Source organism: Macaca nemestrina, chromosome 17 (assembly GCF_043159975.1).
Source record: "Macaca nemestrina isolate mMacNem1 chromosome 17, mMacNem.hap1, whole genome shotgun sequence".
In the NCBI taxonomy this organism is placed as follows: Eukaryota; Metazoa; Chordata; class Mammalia; order Primates; family Cercopithecidae; genus Macaca; species Macaca nemestrina.
Window position 1 is genome coordinate 33891641 of NC_092141.1, and position 19659 is coordinate 33911299.

The 19659-nt window shown below is 54.4% G+C and overlaps 1 protein-coding gene across 1 annotated transcript in view; it reads right to left on the bottom strand.

Moving 5' to 3' along the window:
• Positions 1–1511: 1511 nt before the first annotated feature.
• Positions 1512–19659, bottom strand: part of LOC112425803 (nitric oxide synthase, inducible-like) — a 45929-nt gene continuing 27781 nt past the window's right edge. The window contains 23 exon segments of the mRNA XM_071081905.1: positions 1512–1836; positions 1839–1887; positions 3395–3589; positions 4546–4574; positions 4577–4634; positions 4636–4694; positions 5148–5278; positions 5660–5752; positions 7353–7548; positions 8512–8613; positions 8616–8690; positions 10673–10854; positions 11964–12042; positions 12895–13027; positions 14154–14328; positions 14718–14767; positions 15749–15826; positions 15828–15968; positions 16596–16714; positions 17391–17508; positions 17768–17937; positions 18121–18201; positions 18310–18409. Coding sequence (XP_070938006.1) covers positions 1787–1836; positions 1839–1887; positions 3395–3589; positions 4546–4574; positions 4577–4634; positions 4636–4694; positions 5148–5278; positions 5660–5752; positions 7353–7548; positions 8512–8613; positions 8616–8690; positions 10673–10854; positions 11964–12042; positions 12895–13027; positions 14154–14328; positions 14718–14767; positions 15749–15826; positions 15828–15968; positions 16596–16714; positions 17391–17508; positions 17768–17937; positions 18121–18201; positions 18310–18409 — 2463 coding nt within the window. The 3' untranslated portion in view covers positions 1512–1786.

Sequence of the window (19659 nt, forward strand, 5' to 3'; positions counted from 1 at the left end):
GGCCACCGCCAGACAACCCAGCTCCATGTCCATGTGATGCCAACACATCCTGCTCGGCCCAGCAAGAATTCAGTTCCTCAGGCCCCAGTGTAGTCTTCGGAGCGGTGGCACCAGCAGCAACTGGGAGCTTGTTGGAAACGCGGCATCCTGCGCACCCCCGCCCCCTCCACACACACCTACCTAAGAGATCAGAGTCTTCATTTTCACAACACCCCAGGGTGTCGTGTGAAGCTCACCTCAGGCAGATCACCTGAGGTCAGGAGTTCGCGACCAGACTGGCTAACGTGACAAAACCCTGTCTCTAGTAAAAATAAAAAATAAAAAAAATTAGCCGGACGTGGTGGCAGGCACCTGTAATCCCAGCTACTCAGGAAGCTGAGGCTGGAGAATTGCTTGAACCCAGGAGGCAGATGTTGCATTGAGCCAATAGATAATGCGCCATTGCACTCCAGCCTGAGTGACAAGGGCGAAACTCTGTCTCAAAATTAAAACAAAACAAAACAAAACACAGCACAACAACAACAAAAAAACAAACCTGGGAAGCCCTGGTACAGGAATGGACTCCTGGCCGTGTTGCTGAGACGCACAGCTGTTGCGCAGGGCACAGAGCTTTTCTGGAGTCTGAGGTTGGTAATGCACCTTCTCCTGCCACCTGAAACTCTGCTGCTAGAAATGGGAGGGAAGAGAGAGGGGCAAAGTCGGCCAGGGCGGCCAGGAGGCAGACACCAAACCCGAGCTGGGAGCCATGTGTTGCCAGGACCCCAGTGGCCCCTGCTGAGCTCCTTCATTGGTTCTGACCAGGACAAGGAAATGGGGCTCAGTCTCTTAAGAAGTCTTCCTTGGCTAGCTCCAAACCCAGGAGGGTCCCCAGTCCCTTGGAAGAGGATGCAGTGGCTCACACTTGCCTGGACATGCTGCCTTCCCAGGGGTCACATCCATATGAGACAAATTCACATGGGACAGGTGGCCCCAGAGCAAAACGCTTTCTAAGGAAGTATCTAAGAAGAAGCTCAAGGCCTTCCCTGAAGCACTGGCCTCACGCGAGAATCCCGCCCTCGCCAGACCCCGTGTCAAATCCTTCATGTGGGAGACAGGTCTGTGCCCCATGCCCTACCACAGGTATTTGGACAAGCACGAAGCTCCATCTGCTGCTGTCACACCTGGCAGCCATTTCAGAGGAGCCATGGCCTGCCTGGGGTGTCCCTCTATGGGGGATCTGTTCAGGCTGTGACATCCACCACCTCCCCACTCTATATAACTCAGGGCCACGTTCCCTACAAAACATCCCACCCCCTCCACACACATACAGTGTGATTAAAGTAAAATTCCATCATATAAATATCTCCATCAAGGAACCATACAGGGAAGACCCAAGTAGCCGTTGGGAACAGACTAGGGTGTTAGTTTTTTAAACAGAGGCATAAATAACTGTACACAAGGCAGTTAAACACACAGTGCCGCAACAGCACCACCTGGTGGTCACTTGAAGTGGTGCACTCAGCAGCGGGTTCCATCTTTCACCCACTTGCCAGGTCTAGCACTGAAGATTTCGTCTCCAAGGGACCAGGGAGGCCCCAGCTTGAGACAGGAGGCTCCGATCAATCCAGGGTGCTACTTGGTAGGAGGTCAAGTAAAGGGCTTGATGGGGAACGAAGTGAAAAAATAAGATGTGAGGCTAGGGGATAACACTTTCCTCCATCTCCCCAGGCCCTGTGACCTCAGATAATGCAGAGCTGGCTCCTTGGTTAAGTTCTGTGCCGGCAGTTTTAACCCCTCCTGTGGGCCATCAGAGGGCTGACATCTGCAGGCTCCAGGGCTGCGCTGCCGCCTTGTCCGCTTGTAGGTAAATACAGCACCAAAGGTATCTTCATGAAAGCACTTCCGGCTCTCAGGTGGAAACAGAGACCAACGTGTCAAGTCCAGGGTGGGATGAGCCCCTGGGGCTGCCCAGCTTCCCTGTCACGTGGACCTTCATGAGCCATCTGTCTTCCCAACTGTCATACTTAGATTGTGCTGGAATCTGGTTTAGAGCCTAACCCCGCTCAGCACCTGCTCTGGAGCCGGCCCTCTAACCATCTCCAAAGCTTTACTTGGCATTCCCATGTCCTGCCCAGCGCTCACCCCCCACCCAAGAAGTGTGAACTCCAGGAAGTGTGATAAATACGTTTGGGAAACGCTGTGTCCTTGCTTTGCTCCCAGCCTTGAAGGGTCCCGACGCACAGCAGCAGGTTGAAGCCCCCCAGAAGCCTTGTAGTAAAGCAACGTGCTTGCCTTGGCTTAACTAAGCATGTCCCAGGCTATTCGACCTTGGAACCTTTTTGATGCCAAATATCTACTGACCCATTCAACCCATTTGGGGAAATGCCTGTTATCTCCTCACTGTCCTTCCAACACGCCAGCTCAACTCCCACCCCCGGCCTTTGTACCTGCTGCCCCTCCAGAGCAGCCCCGAGTGTTTCCTTCAGTATCCACGGGGCTCCTCCTCGCTATCTCGGGTTTATTCTCAGACGCCGCCTTCCAGCTCTGCCTTCCCTGGCCGCCTATTTACAATTACACTCCCCAGAGTTTCCTGGGCTGTTTCCTGCTGTTTTTCTCTGAAGCACTACACCTCTTTCTTTTGGGTTTGTCAGCCCCAGAAGAATGTAAAGAATTTTTGCCTGATTCATTTACTGGTCTCTCCCTAGCACATAGTAGGTGCTCAATAAATGTTCAGTTGAACATATGAATGTGTCTTAGGGAGAGTATGGAAGTGACAGTCACAGGCTTTGGAACCACAGAGAGGCAGACTGAACTCTAGGCTCTCACTGCTGTGGACCCCGTAGGCCCCCTTCCCTCTGAAAAGCAGGGTGCCTCCCTCATAAAGTCCTCGACAGGACTGAATGAAATGCCACATGAAAATCCCTGGCAAGCACTTGGCCCCGTGGAAACCCTTGATAAATATCACTATTATCTTCATCAGTGAAATGCAAGCCCTTGCTGCCGCGGGGATGAGGGTGAGCAGACGCCGGCCTGGGTGTGAATAAGAAGTGTGAGGTTCACACGAGGCTGACGGGGGCAGCCTTGCTCTCCCCTGTGTTCACAGCCTTGCTTTGGCCACACAGATACTTTCTGAAAGAGGGTTTGGGGAGAGGCCAAGGAGACTCTCCTGCCCCCATTCCACAGACGGCAAAATGGAACCCATTCACCCGACTTCCCAAAGCTGCGACCAGTCCGGGATGTGCAGCGGGGCCTTCTGACAGCCCACCCAGCTCAGATCTCAGCCACTGCTAAGATTCTCTTGGGGTCCAGAACTTTTCTGGGCCTGACTCCCCTGGGTCTACCGGCCACTCCTGGTCCTGGCTCCAGTGGCCTGTGCCTTGGCCAACACCCTCAGCCCACACACCCACTACTATACCTTGAGCTGAAAGAAATAGTCCTCGACCTGCTCCTCATTCAAGTTCAGCTTGGCAGCCACCAGCTGCTTCAGGGTGTGGGCCACATCCCAGGTCATGCGCACATCCCCACAAACATAGAGGTCGCCCGGCTCCTCATGGAGCACACGGAGCACCTCGCTGGCCAGCTGCTGCCGCAGGATGTCCTGAACATAGACCTGAAACCAGAGGAAACGGTGGGTCCAGTCCCCAGCTGCTGGGGACAAGGCTTGCAGACAGGCCTGCTGGCCTCAGGGAGGCGGGGAGAGGGCACTCAGGGGTGCGGAGTGAGTCCCCTCCCAGCCAGGACCTTGCACGGGGCCAGGTTCAGGGTGAGGAGGAGCACAGATGCCCCGGGGGCTGGGCTGGGAGTAGAGAGATAAATGCTGGACACAGTCCTGCCCTCGAGGAGCTGACCATGCAGTGGGGCTCCCAGACTGTCCCTGAATTTGCCATGCTTCAAAGAGGCATCAATAAAGACAGTCCCCCCGCCCAGGGCTCTGCCTACACCCCAGAAAAAGGAGCCTCTCAATGCAGACTGTCCATCAGGTCTCTGCAGGGTACGGATCCCGGGCTTCCCAGTGAGAAGGTCCAGGAGTCAGTTGGGGACTCTCTCCTCCTACTCCACACGGGCTGCCCACTGGCCCCAGCATTGGGCACAGAGCACTGGACCCGAGAGGTGCCCTGATGGGACAAATGTGTGAGGGCTGAGAGTCTGTTCTGACACCCCAGGCTTAGGAGACAAAGAGGCCCTGGGGGCAGCAAAGCCCGTCTGAGGGACGTAGTGGAAGCATCGGCCGCCCTCCAGCCTTTCTGGGCTTGAGCATAGCCAGCCTGGATCACCTCTCCCCGGGCAGTTGTGTGTCCCGGGGGCCTGCTGGGGACTTCAGCAGACTGGGCTCTGGGGTTAACTCGCGTGTGACCTAGGTTAGTCCTGGACCTCTCCGGGCCTGTTGCTTATGCTGTATGACAGGGCGTAACGCTCTTCACAGCATCACTCTGATGGTTGTGAACTACCTGCATTTTAAAGCTCAGGAGCTGAAGGCTCAGTGAGGCGAGAGAGGCCCTTGTGGACCCAGGGCTCACCCTGGAGCCTGTGCGTGTAATGCGTCACCTGCTTTTAGGCTGCATTTACCTTGGGCTTGCCAGGCAGGCGGGAATAGACGTGTGCACCGCATGCAGCACCCGCTTCCGGGTCATCTCCAGCATCTCCTCGCGGTAGGTGGCGGTCCTCACCTGGGCGGCAGCACCAGAAGACCAGGGTCCTGCGGCCTCCCGGCACTACTACCAGGAGTCCCGGGTTGTTGTTACCAAGTTGGCCACCAGAGAGCGCCAGAGCGTCAAGTCCAACTGGAATTCTCACTTCACTCCCACAAGTATCCTAGCTAATTAATAGCATTAGCCCCATTTTACAGATGAGGAAACTGAGGGCCAAGGCATTCAGATCACTCATCCATAGTCACACAACTGAAAGTGCGGATGTAGAATTCCCTCAGCCTATCAGAGGTCAAAAGCAGGGACTTTCCCGTTACCTCCACTCCCGGGAGAGGGAGCCCCGGCTCCAATGCTGGAGACCGGACGGTGGCCGCTCTCACCCACAGAGGCCCGCACAGGGAGGCAAACTTGGGAGTCCTTCCCTTCAGAGACGTACAGGAACCGTTTGTGGGGCTGCAGTTCTGCTTCTAGGCAGGCACTGCCGCCTGGTGCCCCTCCCACCTGGGAAGCCTCCAGCCTTACCCTTGTGCTGGGAGTCATGGAGCCGCTGCTGCCAGAAACTGCGGAAGGGGGCGATGTCTGTGCCAGGCCTGACCAGGATGCAAGGATGGGAGGGGTCCTCGGGGAGCTGAAGAGGACAGGAGAAGAGGGGGCTAGTCCTCAGACACCCCGGGCCCACACACACACTGGGTGGCTGGGGAGCTGGGCCTGTGGGGGGCGGTCGTGAGGGGTTGGAGAGGACAAGCAGCTGCTATTTGATTTCCCACGTCCTGCAGGCTGCTTCACCTCTGTCCAGCCACCAGCACCTCCCCCAGGTCCTTCTGAAAAAGGGACAAGCTCACTGGACTCTGGGCCCCTCCAGCACTGCTGTCATCGTTGTCCCTGCTAGAGACAGCCACAGCGGTGTGACCCCAGTGTCTTCTTTATGAGCCAAGGGGCCCCGAGGGACACCAAAACCTCAGATCCCTCCCTTTCCTCCCGGAATCCCCAGGGATCGGCAGCCCCACAGGGGACAGAGCGGAAGCGGTGCTTACTTTCGTATAAAGCAGGGCATTGGGTCTCGGGGCTTCAGGCTGTTGAGCCATGTGCTGCAGACGCCGTGGTGCAGGGGACCCTGGCCATCCGCAACGATAACACAAAGTGACCAACGTCCCCCACTGCCCATGCGCAAACTGTACCAGCTGCTCCGCCCACACCACGGCCTCCTTGGACGCCCCCACTCAGGCACTCTCAGGACTCAATGAGCAGCTGTTTGTCCTTCTGGTTCTGAGCGCCACCCTCTGAGAGCGCAGAGCTGAGGAAGGTTGAAAGGGACTTAGAGAGGCTGCAAGCTGCTCCTTCTGCCAATGCGGAAACCGAGTCCCGGAGAGGAAAAGTGACTTGGACAAGGTCACTCAGGTCGTGGCGGAATCAGGTGGACAGCTCAGGTTCCCTGACTCCTACTCCAGTGCTCCTTCCAAAGACTTTCTCCAGGAACACCCCCAGCTCACCTCTGAGCTCCACTGACAGCAGCATGAAGTGACCCCTCGGGGTGGCCACTGCTGTGTGCGCTCATGAGCGTGGCCCTTGCTGGCAGCAACCCTGGGTGGTGGATGAGCTCCGTGCATTTCAGCCCGCTCTGGGCCTCGCTTTCCTCCTCAGTGGCCCCTCCTGGGCTTGTAGAAACCCAGGAGGTCTCTCTGGGTTCTGTTCCCCTTACAGTGGCCCAGCACTTGAAGGAGGCCTCCCACCAACTGCAGAGGTCCCCCTGGTTTTCCTCGGGATTGAATCTTGCTCTCACAGGACATGTCGGCCTCTCCTCTCCTGGTCTGTGTGGGTGTTCTCTAGCAGGGCAAACAGTCTCTGGCCAGTTTTTATAAACTGTGTTTTTGCTTCCTAGAGGACAGATGACTCAGAAGTGTGGGCAGCTCCCAGCTTTGCCAACCCAGGCAACTCTCAGTTACAGAGGGCAGGGCAGGGGGCAGAGGCCAGTGGTGGAGCCGAGACCACCTGGACAAGACCACGTGGCCTCCCACTCTGTGGCAGCATAAACCGGTCCCCTGCCACCCCGGCCCACTTCACTTCCCTCGGTGACCCTGACCTTTCCTTCTTGGCTTCAGCACAATGAGAATCATGTAATTATTTCTATGCCTGTCTCTCCACTGCTGCCTCTAGATGCTCCCTGAGGGCAGGGCTGATGTCTTCTGTATTTCCCCACCCACCCTGGTACTGAGCATGGGAGGTCTGAAATAAACCATCACTAAATGAGCTCAGTGAGGGAATGAACAATCAATGCAGAATCTCCCCTGCGTTCAGGCTGCACGATCAGGAAGACTGAGGACCACTGGCCTCCCACCAAGGGTTGGGTGCTCTCCACGTCTGATCTCATTAAATTGTTCTGAGTAGTGGGACAGTGGAGTGGTGAAGGCTTGGACTCAGCAGTTGGACTACCCAGGTCCGAATCTCAGCTCTCCACTTACTAACAGTGTGACTTTCTGTGCCACCTGTAAAATGCACACAGTACCTACCCCACATAGTAACTGATCATATACACACAGAAGGCTTGGTTTAGTGCCTGGTTCCTAGAGATCTCTCCCACACACCTCCTATTACCATAAACAACTCTGGGGTGTGGGTGTTGCCTCCCTCCTTGAACTGATGAGGGAGCTGAAGCTGAGTTGATGAACACATGCCCAATAAGAGGGGGAGCACGAATGCTCCAGAGCCTCCTTCCTGGGCTCTCCTCGGGTGTGGGACATCACCACAGCCACAGTCAGGTGGATCTTTGTGGGCGTGTGATCCAGGGAGGAGCTCATGGAGTAGAACCTGGGCTTCAGAATGGGGAGCCGGGAGAGCAGGAAGCCAGTAGACACCCACAGGGATGGGAACTCCTCCAGCACCTCCAGGAACGTGGGGCTATTGGTGAACTTCCACTTGGTGTACTCTGAGAGCAAGTGGAGGGTGATGTGAGTGACTCAGGGAGCCTGCCCCGCTTTGGGGAAAAGGCTGACACAACCCAGTATTCATTCATTCCTCCACTCACTCAACGAACAAGTCCGTGTGCCAGGCACTGTCCAGGGTGCTGAGACTACCAAGCTTGAGAAGAAATAGTTCCTGTCCTGGAGGAACTCAGTCCAGTACATTTATCTAACTTATGTGACCTCCACTATCGGCAACTCGTGGACAGGGGTCAAATTTTTGTTGCAACTTAATTTGGGGCAAGGCTTTGGAACCAATCAGACCTAGGTTTAAACCTTGGCTAGGTGTCCTCACTGCTATGGAATCTCGTCCCAATTACTTATGCTTTGTGAAACAAGGATGGCATTGCCTGCCTTGTGGGGATGTTATGGGAATTAAATGAGAAAGTATGTGCCAAGTTAGTACATTGCAGCCACAAAATAATGGTGGTGGAGGTAGTTGGAATCGATATAATTAGCTATAATGATGATGATAATAATGACAACCAGTGCCTTTTGCAGACTTGGAACCAGACGGTTGCAGGTGAGTTAATGCATTCTCTCATTAACTTATTAATTCAGCTGTCTGTCTGTCACTCTGTCCATAATGCCCATTTATCCATTCATCCACACCATCCATCCCCCAATACATCTTAAGTGACAAATTTATTCCAGTTTTGGGGAAAGCAAAGATGGATAAGAACGGCTCCCCTTTCTAGCTAATATTCAAGGCAGTGCACTTGGGTTGCATCCTGCAGACACTTGGAAAAACCCAGTTCATTCAACATAGTTGTGTTGTGTTACATGGGACAGTGGATGATGCCTGGCTTCCCACCAGCCTTTGACAGGTCTCACTTTGGGAACCTGGGTGGATCCCTCTTGGGAGTTAAAGACCAGCTCTGGGCTCTGGCTCCCCACATGCTAGGACCCTCCACATATCCCCTGCCCACCAGCCCTGATCTTCACCTGGCACACGGCCTCCAGCCTGTGTCTCTCAGGCTCTTCTATGGCCACCTGGGCCAACTTTTGGAGCAGCAGCTGGGCTGGGGGGTGGTGATATCCAGGAAGTAGGTGAGGACTTGGCTGAGTGAGCAGCGGGGCAGCCTCTTGTCACTGAACCGGTAGCTGTCTGGACGGGGAAGGAAGATGTCAGGATGGAAAAGGGGCCCCATTTGGGATTCTCAGAAGGTAGCGAGGCCCCCAGGGCAGACACCCCCTGTTCTCCAGCTGCAGGGGAAAGGAGGCTCTGAAGTCCTGGCTCTATGAGCAAAAGGCAGGAAGGAGGTGGCGCACAGAGAAAGGATTGCCAGGAAAGGCTGATCACCAGCCCCCCAAGGGGCACTAAGTTGGCGTGGTCCTGATGAACTAACCATGTCCTTCCCTGGCCCAGACCTGAACTTTAGCAAGACACCCATTGGCGATCTACAGACTCACAATGAGTAAATCCACCAAAGACTAATGGATACCTCACAGGCCAGTTGTTCACTCAGAGAAAAGCCCATGACTGCAGTCCCCTGGGTGCTGTACCAAGAGGTGCTGGGTGAGCAGAAGATGAGCCCAAAGGCAAGTCCCAGGGGGTAGCATGCAGGGCAGTCACAGCACAGACCCTGGGGCCAGAAGACATGGGTTCAAACCCTGGCTCCCTACTTTCGAGGTGACTGAAGCCTCTGGGCCTTGGGTTCCCTCCGTGTGAAACAGATCTGATACCAAAACCTATCTTGCTGGGTTGGCATGAGTGCTGAATGAAATCATGCATATAATAATTGGTGCTGTGGCCAGGTGTGGTAGCTCACACCTGTAATCCCAGCACTTTGGGAGGCTAAGGTGGGTGGATCACAAGGTCAGGCATTCAGGACCAGCCTGGTTGACATAGGAAACCTCGTCTCTAATAATAATACAAAAATTAGGTGGGTGTGGTGGTGGGCACCTATAATCCCAGCTACTCCAGAGGCTGAGGCAGGATAATCGCTTGAACCTGGAAGGCAGAAGTTGCAGTGAGCCGAGATCATGCCACTGCACTCCAGCTTGGGCGACAGTGCAAGACTATGTCCAAAAAAAAAAGAGTTGGTGCTGTGCCTGGTAAACAGGCTCCCTAAATATTAAGTAAAAATATGAGCATGACGTTATTTCCATTCGACCAGGGTCCTGATGAACCACATCCATCACCCTGCAGTCACAAGGACATGTCTCCTCGTCCTCACTTTCTCCTGGATGGTGGGGGACACTGCCAGGCTCTGCCTCTCTGATCCCACTTTTTTTTTTTTTTTTTTTTTTGAGACAGAGTCTCGCTCTGCTGCCCAGGCTGGAGTGCAGTGGCGTGATCTTGGCTCACTGCAAGCTCCGCCTCCCGGGTTCACGCCATTCTCCTGCCTCAGCCTCCCAGTAGCTGGGACTACAGGCGCCCGCCACCTCGCCCGGCTAGTTTTTTTGTATTTTTTAGTAGAGACGGGGTTTCACTGTGTCAGCCAGGATGGTCTCGATCTCCTGACCTCGTGATCCGCCCATCTGGGCCTCCCAAAGTGCTGGGATTACAGGCTTGAGCCATGATCCCACTTTTTTTAAATTTTTTTGAGATGGAGTCTCTGTCACCCAGGCTGGAGTGCAGTGGGGCAATCTCAGCTCATTGCAACCTCCTCCTCCCAGATTCAAGTGATTCTTGTGCCTCAGCCTCCCAAGGGGCTGGGATTACAGGTGTGCACCACCATGCCCAACTAATTTATTTTTTATTTTTAGTAAAGATGGGGTTTTGCCCTGTTGGCCAGGCTGCTCTCAAACTCTTGACCTCAAGTGATCCACCAGTTTTGGCTTCCCAAAGTACTGGGAATACAGGCGTGAGCCACCACGCCTGGCTGATGCCACTTTCTGACTTTGGTCACAGCATTGAGGGAGATACACTGGCGGTGTCATTATCACTGGAGAAAGTAAGGCCAGGGAGCCATGCCTGTGCCTGGGACTGTTTCCACAGCTGCTTTCACATAAGATTTTGGCAGCCCACCCTCTCAGCAGGAAGGACAGGGATGGTTGTCACCGGCAGGCCCAGGCCTAGCCCCTCAGTCAGGTGGGGTGGCTGGAGGATGCCAGGCAGCACTGGCTCCCCGGCCCAGGGCTCACTGCTCTCGTCCAGGGCCTCCAAGCGCACTGTCTGGTGGGGTGCAGGGCTGTCCACCACTTGCTCCAGGATGCCTTGGACCAGGGCCGGCTGGTTGCCTGGACAAACCCCAAGGTGCTTCCCTGGCAGGTAGTTCAGGCCTTGGCCCTCCTCACAAGAGAATTCCACCAGGATGGTGGTGTGGCTGGGAAAGGAAAAAGAAGCCTCAGGTGGGCCATGTGCCCTGGCTCATACCTGTAATCCCAGCACTTTGGGAGGCCAAGGTGGGCAGATCACTTGAGGTCAGGAGTTCAAAACCAGACTGGCCAACACAGTGAAAGCCCTTCTCTACCAAAAATACAAAAATTAGCTGGGCGTGGTGGCGGGCACCTCTAATCCCAGCTACTCCAGAGGCTGAGACAGGAGAATGGCTTGAGCCCAGGAGGCAGAGGTTGCAGTGAGCCAAGATCATGCCACTGCACTCCAGCCTGGGTGACTGAGTGAGACTCCATCTCAAAAAATAAAAATAAAAAAAGAAGCTTCAGGTGATGTTGCAGAATTTTTTCCAGGGCTCCCTGATGGGCAGGCAAGATTCCCCAGGAAATGTGCCCTCCTTTCATTTTCCTGGCTGGTTCCACAAGCCTGGGCCACCACCCTGAGCTTGGGATGAGGCATTCCCACAGGCAGGGGTGCTTGAGAGGGCCCTGGGAGCTTCCCTCTGGGGAGGAGGGGGCCCACCCCTTCCCAGTAGCCCTCTGAGTCCCCCCAGTGCTCGGCCACAGCCTCCGCCTGGAGAAAGTATCCCCCTTGGAGATACATGGACATCAGAAGAAACCTTTCCTTGTTGCCAGGACAAACCCTGTTCTTATTAGAACCAAGGCCAGTTTTCCTAATGCACGCGGGGAGGACCGCACAGATCAATGAAACCTGCAGATAATCCACAAGGCTCGTTTCCCAGAGCTAGGGAATTTCCCTCCCTGCCAACACTTTTCCTGAAAGTTCTTCAGAATGAGTCAAACAGTTTAAGTCTGTCTTGCACTCTTCTTTTAGTGAAAGAGTTCAATGAGGAAAGAGAGGAAGTGGAGCAGATGCTTAGTGTCCAGGCTGGAAAAGTGGCCCGTGGTTAACCAAGTGTAGATGTAAAAGCACAGGTGGCCGCGGGTTACCAGGTGGGCCGGTCCTACTGACAGTGCGGCTGCTAATGCCAGCAGATGCTCCTCTCCTCTGCTTTCAACGACTGATTTCTTCTGGCCTTTCATTCATTAAAATAAAATGGACAGAGCATCACCCGAGAAGCCCTGCACTTTCCCTTACCTGGATGTCGGACTCTGTAGGTTCTGCCGAGATTTGAGCCTCATGGTGAACACATTCTTGGCGTGCACGTTGCTGAGGGCTGCGAAGGACACAGAGACAGTGAAATGGCAAAGTGGCTCTGGAGCGTGGGTGGCGGAAGCCCCCACATGTCTGAGTCAGTGACACCTGGACACTACCCTTGGGGCATCCTGCTGAGGTGGCCTTTGGGGTTTTCTTTACTTTCCTTTTATTCCACTGTTTCTGAATCACAAATAAAGATCCTTGGTCTCATACAGGGCAGCTGTGTTGCTTCCAGGTGTTGGGAAATTCAATTTAGTTACCTAAAATGAAAAGCCCCAGACATCTCCATGGCTTGGGACCCACAGGAGAGCATCGTTGACATTGGGGAAATCTTAAACATGTAGAAACCTGCAGGACTATCTTAGTCAGGGCACAGGGCACAGCACCCCGGGGTGCAGAGCGGAGAGTTCACCACTACAGCCTGGAATCACCTCTGCGACGCCTTCTTCACGACCCTTGGCTGCCTTTGCGGCTGGAAGGCGGGGGCTCAGACCCCAACACGGCCACAGGCTGGCAACGTGCTTCACCTCCCTGAACTGCAATTTCTCCTTCTGTGCCTTTCTCCCAGGAGGAGTGTCCAGGCTCACTTAGCCCATGTGGGCCAGGAGCCCCGCACAGTGCCCGGCACACAGTAGGCCCTCGGCAGATGCTGTCCCCTTCTCTCTCCACCACCCTCCTGGGGCTCCCTCCTGAAACAGCCTCCCTCAGCGCCTTGAGTCTTGCACCCTAACAGGCTCTTGCATGCAGTGAGAGGGAGGCGCCCAGGCCAGCTGTCTCTGTTCAGAAGGAGACCCGGAGGTCTCCTTGACCGTGGGCTCAGGGCTCAGACTCCAACACAAATAAGCCCCGTGTGCTGCCGAGAAGCAGGTACCTTTGCTGAGGTCCAAAGGCTGTGAGTCCTGCACGAGCCTGTAGTGGTGTGGGTCCCAGGTCACACTGGAGGTGTAGAGCTTGGGGATCTGAATGTGCTGTTTGCCTCGGACATCAAACGTCTCACAGGCTGCCTGGAAGAAGGTGGAGCAGACTGGGGTTAATGGTCAGCAGCAGCAGCATCCGCACCACCGGGGCTACCACTTTTTAGGCCCTTACCATGGACCAAACACTGAGCCGTGGGCTTCATGTAAGTTCTAAGCACACTTACCCAATAGGGTGACAGCAAGGACTCAAAGAGGTGCCTGGGCTTGGCACATAGTAGCTATTGCTACTATTATAAATATTGCTTTGTTTTTGTTTTGAGACAGGGTCTCACTGTGTCACCCAGGCTGGAGTACAGTGGTGCCATCATAGCTCACTGAAGCCTCAGCCTCCCTGTGTTCACGCAATCCTTCCACCTCAGCCTCCTGAGTAGCTGAGACTACAGGTGTGCACCACCAAGCCCAGTCAACTTTCTGTATTTTCAGTAGACACTGGTTTTGCCATGTTGCCCAGGCTGGTTTCAAATTCTGGGACTCAAGTGATCTGTCCACCTCAGCCTCCCAAAGGGCTGGGATTACAGGCAGGCGCCACTGTGCCCCGCCATTATGAATGCCAATGTTGACATCATCTTGTTGTATCCTCATGCCCACACTGGGAGAGGTCTGATTGTCCCCTTTTCGTGTTGTGAAACCACATGAAGGAGGCCCGGGCTTTGGAACCAAGCCTGCCCCGACGCACACTGTTGCTCCTAAGCACCACTGCTGAGTGATGCACTGCATGAGTGACGAGTTGCCTAAATTACTGGAGCCAACCATTGCAATAAAGAGCTGTGGAGATACTGAGTGGATCCAAAGTGCATCCGCCACTGTGTGGTGCCTGTGCCCAGGCTCCCTATGGCCGAACAGACACAGTAGTTAAGAGGTGACCTAGGTAGTCAGTGGGGGAAAGATGTTAAACTAGAAGCTCCCTAAGGGCAGGGGGGGATCTGTGCCTCCTCTTCCAGAGTGGTGTGCACAGGTTGGAGCTCTTCTGGGGGGCTGAGGGAGAGCAGCAGTGACCTGCGCCCTCAGGCCCGTGGCCCTGGCCCATGTCTGGGACCACATCTACAGGACCAGGGGCAGAGGTCACGCACCCAGGATGCCCAGCACAGATGTCCTAGGCATGAATGCTCCCTGTCATGTCCCTGCTGTGGAGCAGCTCTGGCTGGGAACCGACCTTGAAGTTTTGCACGGCCCTGCTGAGGAAGGCATCCTCCTGCCCACTGAGCTCATCCTCTTCCCACGTCAGGGTGAGCTGAGAGGCCCCCAGGTGGGACAGCTTCTGGTTGAAGTCATAAGCAAAGGCGCAGAACTGAGGGTACCTGCTGGAGCTGAGGACAAACACAGCATACCTGCCCGAGGACACACACAGATTCATGTCCCATGCAAGCAGCACCTGGCACCCAGCACCTAGCACCAACAGCCTGGAGGGCCAGCCCCAGACTCTCCCCCTCCAGCTGGAGCATGGAGTTGCAGCCCCTTCCAGTCCTCCCAACCCCCCAGCCTTGTCACCAACTCCTATGACCACCCCATGCTTGGCCTGAAGACCTGTGAGAGGGACTGGGTTTCCGTGGCTTGACCCGTGACACACTCCGAGGGCAAACCTCTGAGCCAGGGTCCCTCTGTGCCTGGTCAGCTCTGAGAAGACCCCGTGTCTACACCCAGTTCCTTCCCCTGAGCCAGATTTTGGGTCCTCAGGGCAGGGTTAGAAGGTATAGGAGGAGGAGGGAAAAAGCTTTACCTGAATTTGTTGGTGAGCTCTTTCAGCATGAAGAGGGATTTCTTCAGTTTCTAGAAACAGAGGAAATGACAGAGTTCTCAGGCCAGGATGAATAAAAACACTGTTTTTTCCTTTCCTTGGGAAACCTGGCCACAGCAGGCAGGAGAAGGTTCACAGCCCTCAGTGGAAGTTGGTTTACGTGTGGGGCCACCTGGCCAAGGACCTGGTTGTCAGCTGACAAGTTTAGCCTGTCTCTCACTTCAGCTAAACTGTAGCAACTCGTGTGGGCCCTGCCCTTTGGTGGGAGACACAGAACAGCCTGGCCTCCTCCCATCCAGCCCTGGCAGAGGGTGCCTGCCTTATAGCAGGGCATCTCCAGAGGGCCTCCTAATGGGCCGTGATTCTCTTCTGGTTTGGAACCTGGTAGAAGCAACAGCAATTGGTCCTATAGTCTCTGAAATCAGGCGGGCTCTCCAGGAACCCAAGACGATCCCAGGAGGTGTGTGACCCAGCAGAACTAGCGTCAAATCCCATGGTGAGTATTTACTCCCTTTTCATAATTTATTTTTTAGTTCTTCCCCTCCAATTGCATTTTCATTCTTCTGAGCACTGGAGAGACAGTCTCGAATTGGTGCTAATAGACCTTTAATACCTCTCTCATTGCCTATCACTCTTTAAAAAAACAAAGAAAGAGCAGGCCTTGGTCAGGGAATAGTATCTAGCTAAAATTCATTAACTTCATTTTGTTTTTATTGAATTTGTGTTTTGCTGCTTTCTATTTGTGAGAGTGATACAAGTTTCCTTTAAATGTGAATTTGTAAATACAAACAGGTAGGTCATTCACAGAAATATATTAAATATATCATAGGAAAGGTGGCCCTCCCATATGGCAATAATTATGATGGAGGCCAGCAAATGACCTGAGTGACCCAGATGGCCTGAGCACTGACTCCCAAATGCCCTCTGTAGGACGTGCTGCATTCCCCAGACCCTTTCCTTGGTCCTCCCACACCCTACCATCCCCTAGACCAACCAAACCTCAGGCCACCCACCTCTCCATTGCTGGCGCAGTCTCCATTCCCAGATGTGCTGGTCACCACCAACAACAGCTATGCCTCGTCCAGGCAGCTCCTCCAGCCTGTACTTGTCCATGCAGAGGACCTGGACGGTACCCAGGTGGACATCAGCCCTCAGCTCCCAGTAGATGCTCTGGCCTTCCTCCCACACCTCTCTCAGACCAGGGCTCCTGTGCTCATCTGTCTCTTCCAGTGCCTGGCACAGGTGTGGCATGGAGGAGGTGACTGAACGGATTTGAACACATCATCCTCGATTCTCCTTCCCTGCTCAAGCCCTGAAACTAACCCATCAGGAAGCCCTGGATGCTCTGCCTCTAAAACACTGCCTATCCTATGTCTAAACTCCTCTCATCACGTCCACTGCTATTTGCAATTCTGTGTGTGTGGAAATATTTCCACAAAATTGGAATGAGCAGGTCACAGCGGCGCCTGGAGGGAATGGCCGGGGAAATGTGCCCTCGCCTTGCTGTTCTATCCGGGCCCACCCAGCTGAGGATGGGGGACCTGCCACCACCCTCCTGGCAGTTCCGGACTCCTGGGAGCTGGCAGGGGAGCACCCAAGAGTGTTTTCGGCAACCTAGCTGACCTGGTCATCAGTCAGTCCCACCTTGGCCTAGGCCTCTATGTGGCACAGATCACAGCTCATCCCTTCGTGGCATTACACTGGCCTGTGCCCTGTCCTCAGGGTCACATCCGTCTCCCAGAAGCCGTGCGACCCTGGAAAACCCATCAAACTGTCTAACAGTCAGGTTCCTCCTCTGTGCATTGATAATGACTTTGATGCCTGGTTTGCAGGGTGCTAGGAGGGTAGAGGCAGGTGTACGCTGGAGAGCTCCTTGAGGGCAAGGCCTGGCTCTGTGTCACTCACTGTCAGATTTACAGCCCGGGGCTGGCCCAGCATGTGGCCACTATTCCCTAAGAATTGGATCTGCTTCATCAGTGCTGAAGGCAGGGGATAGAGCTTAGACAGACCCGCTGTGTCCTGTCTCCTTTATCTGCAGCTTACTCATTCTTGCCCCTTTCACATGCACCCTGCAGAGCAGGTGTTCACTGAGCTTCCACAAAATTCACTAGAGCAGCTGATGTATATTGAGGCCTGAGGTCACCTGCCTGGGTCTCTGGAGTCCTCAGGGTCTCACTGTGGCCCCCATGGTCTGACACTGAGGACACACCTGTAGTTTGCTGATCCCAGAGGGAGGGGTATGTGCCACCTGGGGTGGGGAAGATGTTGGGGCATGGCAGGTGGCTCCTGGGACTGCCCCCCAGGGTTCAGATAGGCTGGGGGTTTCCTGCCACACACCCTCATCCAGGGCTTTTGGGCCTGGGATACAGCCCCTAGTCAGAACTCAGGTGGGAGGGGCCTTGGCTGTCACCCAGCTCCCTTGCCACTTTACATGGGGACCTGTCTCCACAGTGGGTGACTGGGCCCGGACGTGGGTCACCCTCAGCCCTCCTGGGCTGCTCAGTCCATGCCAGGACTGGCTGTTCCCACACCTGGCTGAACTCTTGGCTCTGGCTCTGGGCCCGGGGTCCCCCCTGTGCCCTCTCCCTGAATGCTCTGGGGGTCAGAGACACTGATTCCCTCGTCTCCCTGGCTCAAGCCTTGTTGTCCTGGCACCCTTGGAGGGGTCTGCAGGAATCAGGGGCCTCTGCTGCTCTCTGAGGCTGTCAGTGCTCACAGGGAGGGGTGGGGGCTCCCACAAATGGGTCTGACTCCTCCAGTGCCTTTGAGGGCCCTGTGAGGGGAAGAGAGGGCCACCGTGGAAAGTGGGAGGGGACTTGTTGGAGGGTCTTGCCCACATGCCCCTCCTGCGTGCACAGCACGTCCAGTACACTGAGCGCCTGCCCTGAGGACCGGTGGGTCTACTGTACATTCTTAGAGTCCGGGAGAAAGAGGAGGAAGAAAAGGTGAAGAGGAAGGTCCAGGTAGTAGGGTTGGGGGTCCTGGGCACTCCTTCACTATTGACTGCCCCAGAGGGTAACTCGGGTGGGGACCTGGTACTGGAGTCCACCTCGGGGTGGCAGGTCCCCATGCTTCCTTGTTAGTTTCTTCATAGAAGTCCGAAGGTGTTTCAGAACAGGATCATCGTCCAGGGCCCAGGTATGACATAACTGGTCCTGAAAACCTGCCCACAGGCCAGACCTGGACGTCTTCATGAGGCGCTCTAGAGACAAGGTGGGCATAAGGCCAGAAGAGTTCCCTGGGAGAGGTCAGAGCCCACAACCCATGGCCACTTCGGTCTCCCACTGGGCAATGCTGGATCCTTTCGTGGCCACTCCAGGGGTCCAGATATATACAGAAGGCTGTGGCTAGGGGGGTAGCCTGGGCAAAAAAGTGCTCACCACACTCCCGACTTTCATCTGCATCATGTAGGGAATGGGCTTGGTGTCATTGTGCACTGCTCCAGCCCTCCCGGACAGACGTCCCTCTGGGCCAGAACAGAGGATCATGAGGACAGTGTGAGGAAGCTGCCCTCAGGACAGTCAGGGTCTGACCCTAGTGCTCCCCAGGCCCCACTGGCCACACGTGGACTTACTCCTCTGAACCTTAAAGGCAATGCTTGTTATTGCCATCAACACCTGTTCCCCTTCCAGCAAATACATGTCCCACAGGTGCAGGGTGAGCCCAAGAGAGATCTGTGGGGACAGCAGGCACGGGAGAACCTGGCCCTTCCAGGCCGCGGCTGGTGGCTCAAGCTGCGCCCATTGGGACTTCAGTCCTCAGAGTCAGTGACCTTCCCCATGAGGGTCACCTGACCCCTCCAGGACACTGGGTCAGACAAGGTCTTGCAGCTCCTCATGGCGGGCACTCATTTCAGTGGGGAGGTGGCTTCTGGAGAGAGGGGCTTGCCCAGGGCTTGATGCTTCCCTGAGACCTCCTAAGTCAGGTCCTGGCCCAGTCCACCCATGAGCCACTACACCCGGCTTGGGTTTTTAAGATTAAATATATGACTTCAAAAGAAAGTTAGTGCTTGTAGTGGACACTCTCATGTCTCCTGGAAATTGAATTCACTTGTCCTCCATCTGGGTATATGGGTGGACAATTTGGAGAGGTGCTAAGTGAGGATATTCTCTGCCATATTCACCTTTCTCACCAGTTTCTTAGATCCCCTTCTGCTGTAGTTTATTCAATACTCTGCCAAAATGGAATAATCACAGAAAAGTCCTCATTACTCATTAGTGTGAGGTTTTAACCCCATCCATCTATAGACCACTAGATATCTGAAAACCATAAAAAAAAGCAACAACTAAAATGTTTCCATTTATTTCCCCTTACTTCAATGGGTATTCAAACTAACTCTTCAGAAATAAGTTAGCTATAGCCAGGCACAGACACTCATGCCTGTAATCCTAGCACTTTGGGAGTTGGAGTTTGGTGAATTGCCTGAGCTCAGGGGTTCGAGACCAGCCTGGGCCAAAAACCCCGTCTCCACTAAAAATACAAAAAATTTGTATTGGTGGCACAGGCCTGTGGTCCCAGCTACTCAGGAGGCTGAGGCAGGACCTCCTGAGGCAGGAGGGTCAGAGGTTTTAGTGAACCAAGATCATGCCACTGCACTCAGTCTGGGTGACAGAGCAAGACCTGTCTCCAAAAAAAAAAAAAAAAAAAAAGAGAAAGAAAGCAAGCAGTTAACTAGTAGTAGGGGGAATATCCTGTGGTAACATCTGTACTTATCAAAAGATAAAGAAAAAGACAAGAAAAACGCTGTCTCTACTAATAATTTAAAAATTACTGGACATGCTGGTACACACACCTGTAATCCCAGCTACCTGAGAGGCTGAGTCACAAGAATCCCTTAAACCTAGAAGGTTGAGGTTTCAGTGAGCTGAGATCGTGCCAATGCACTCCAGCCTGGGTGACAGAGAAAGGTTCTGTCTCAACAACA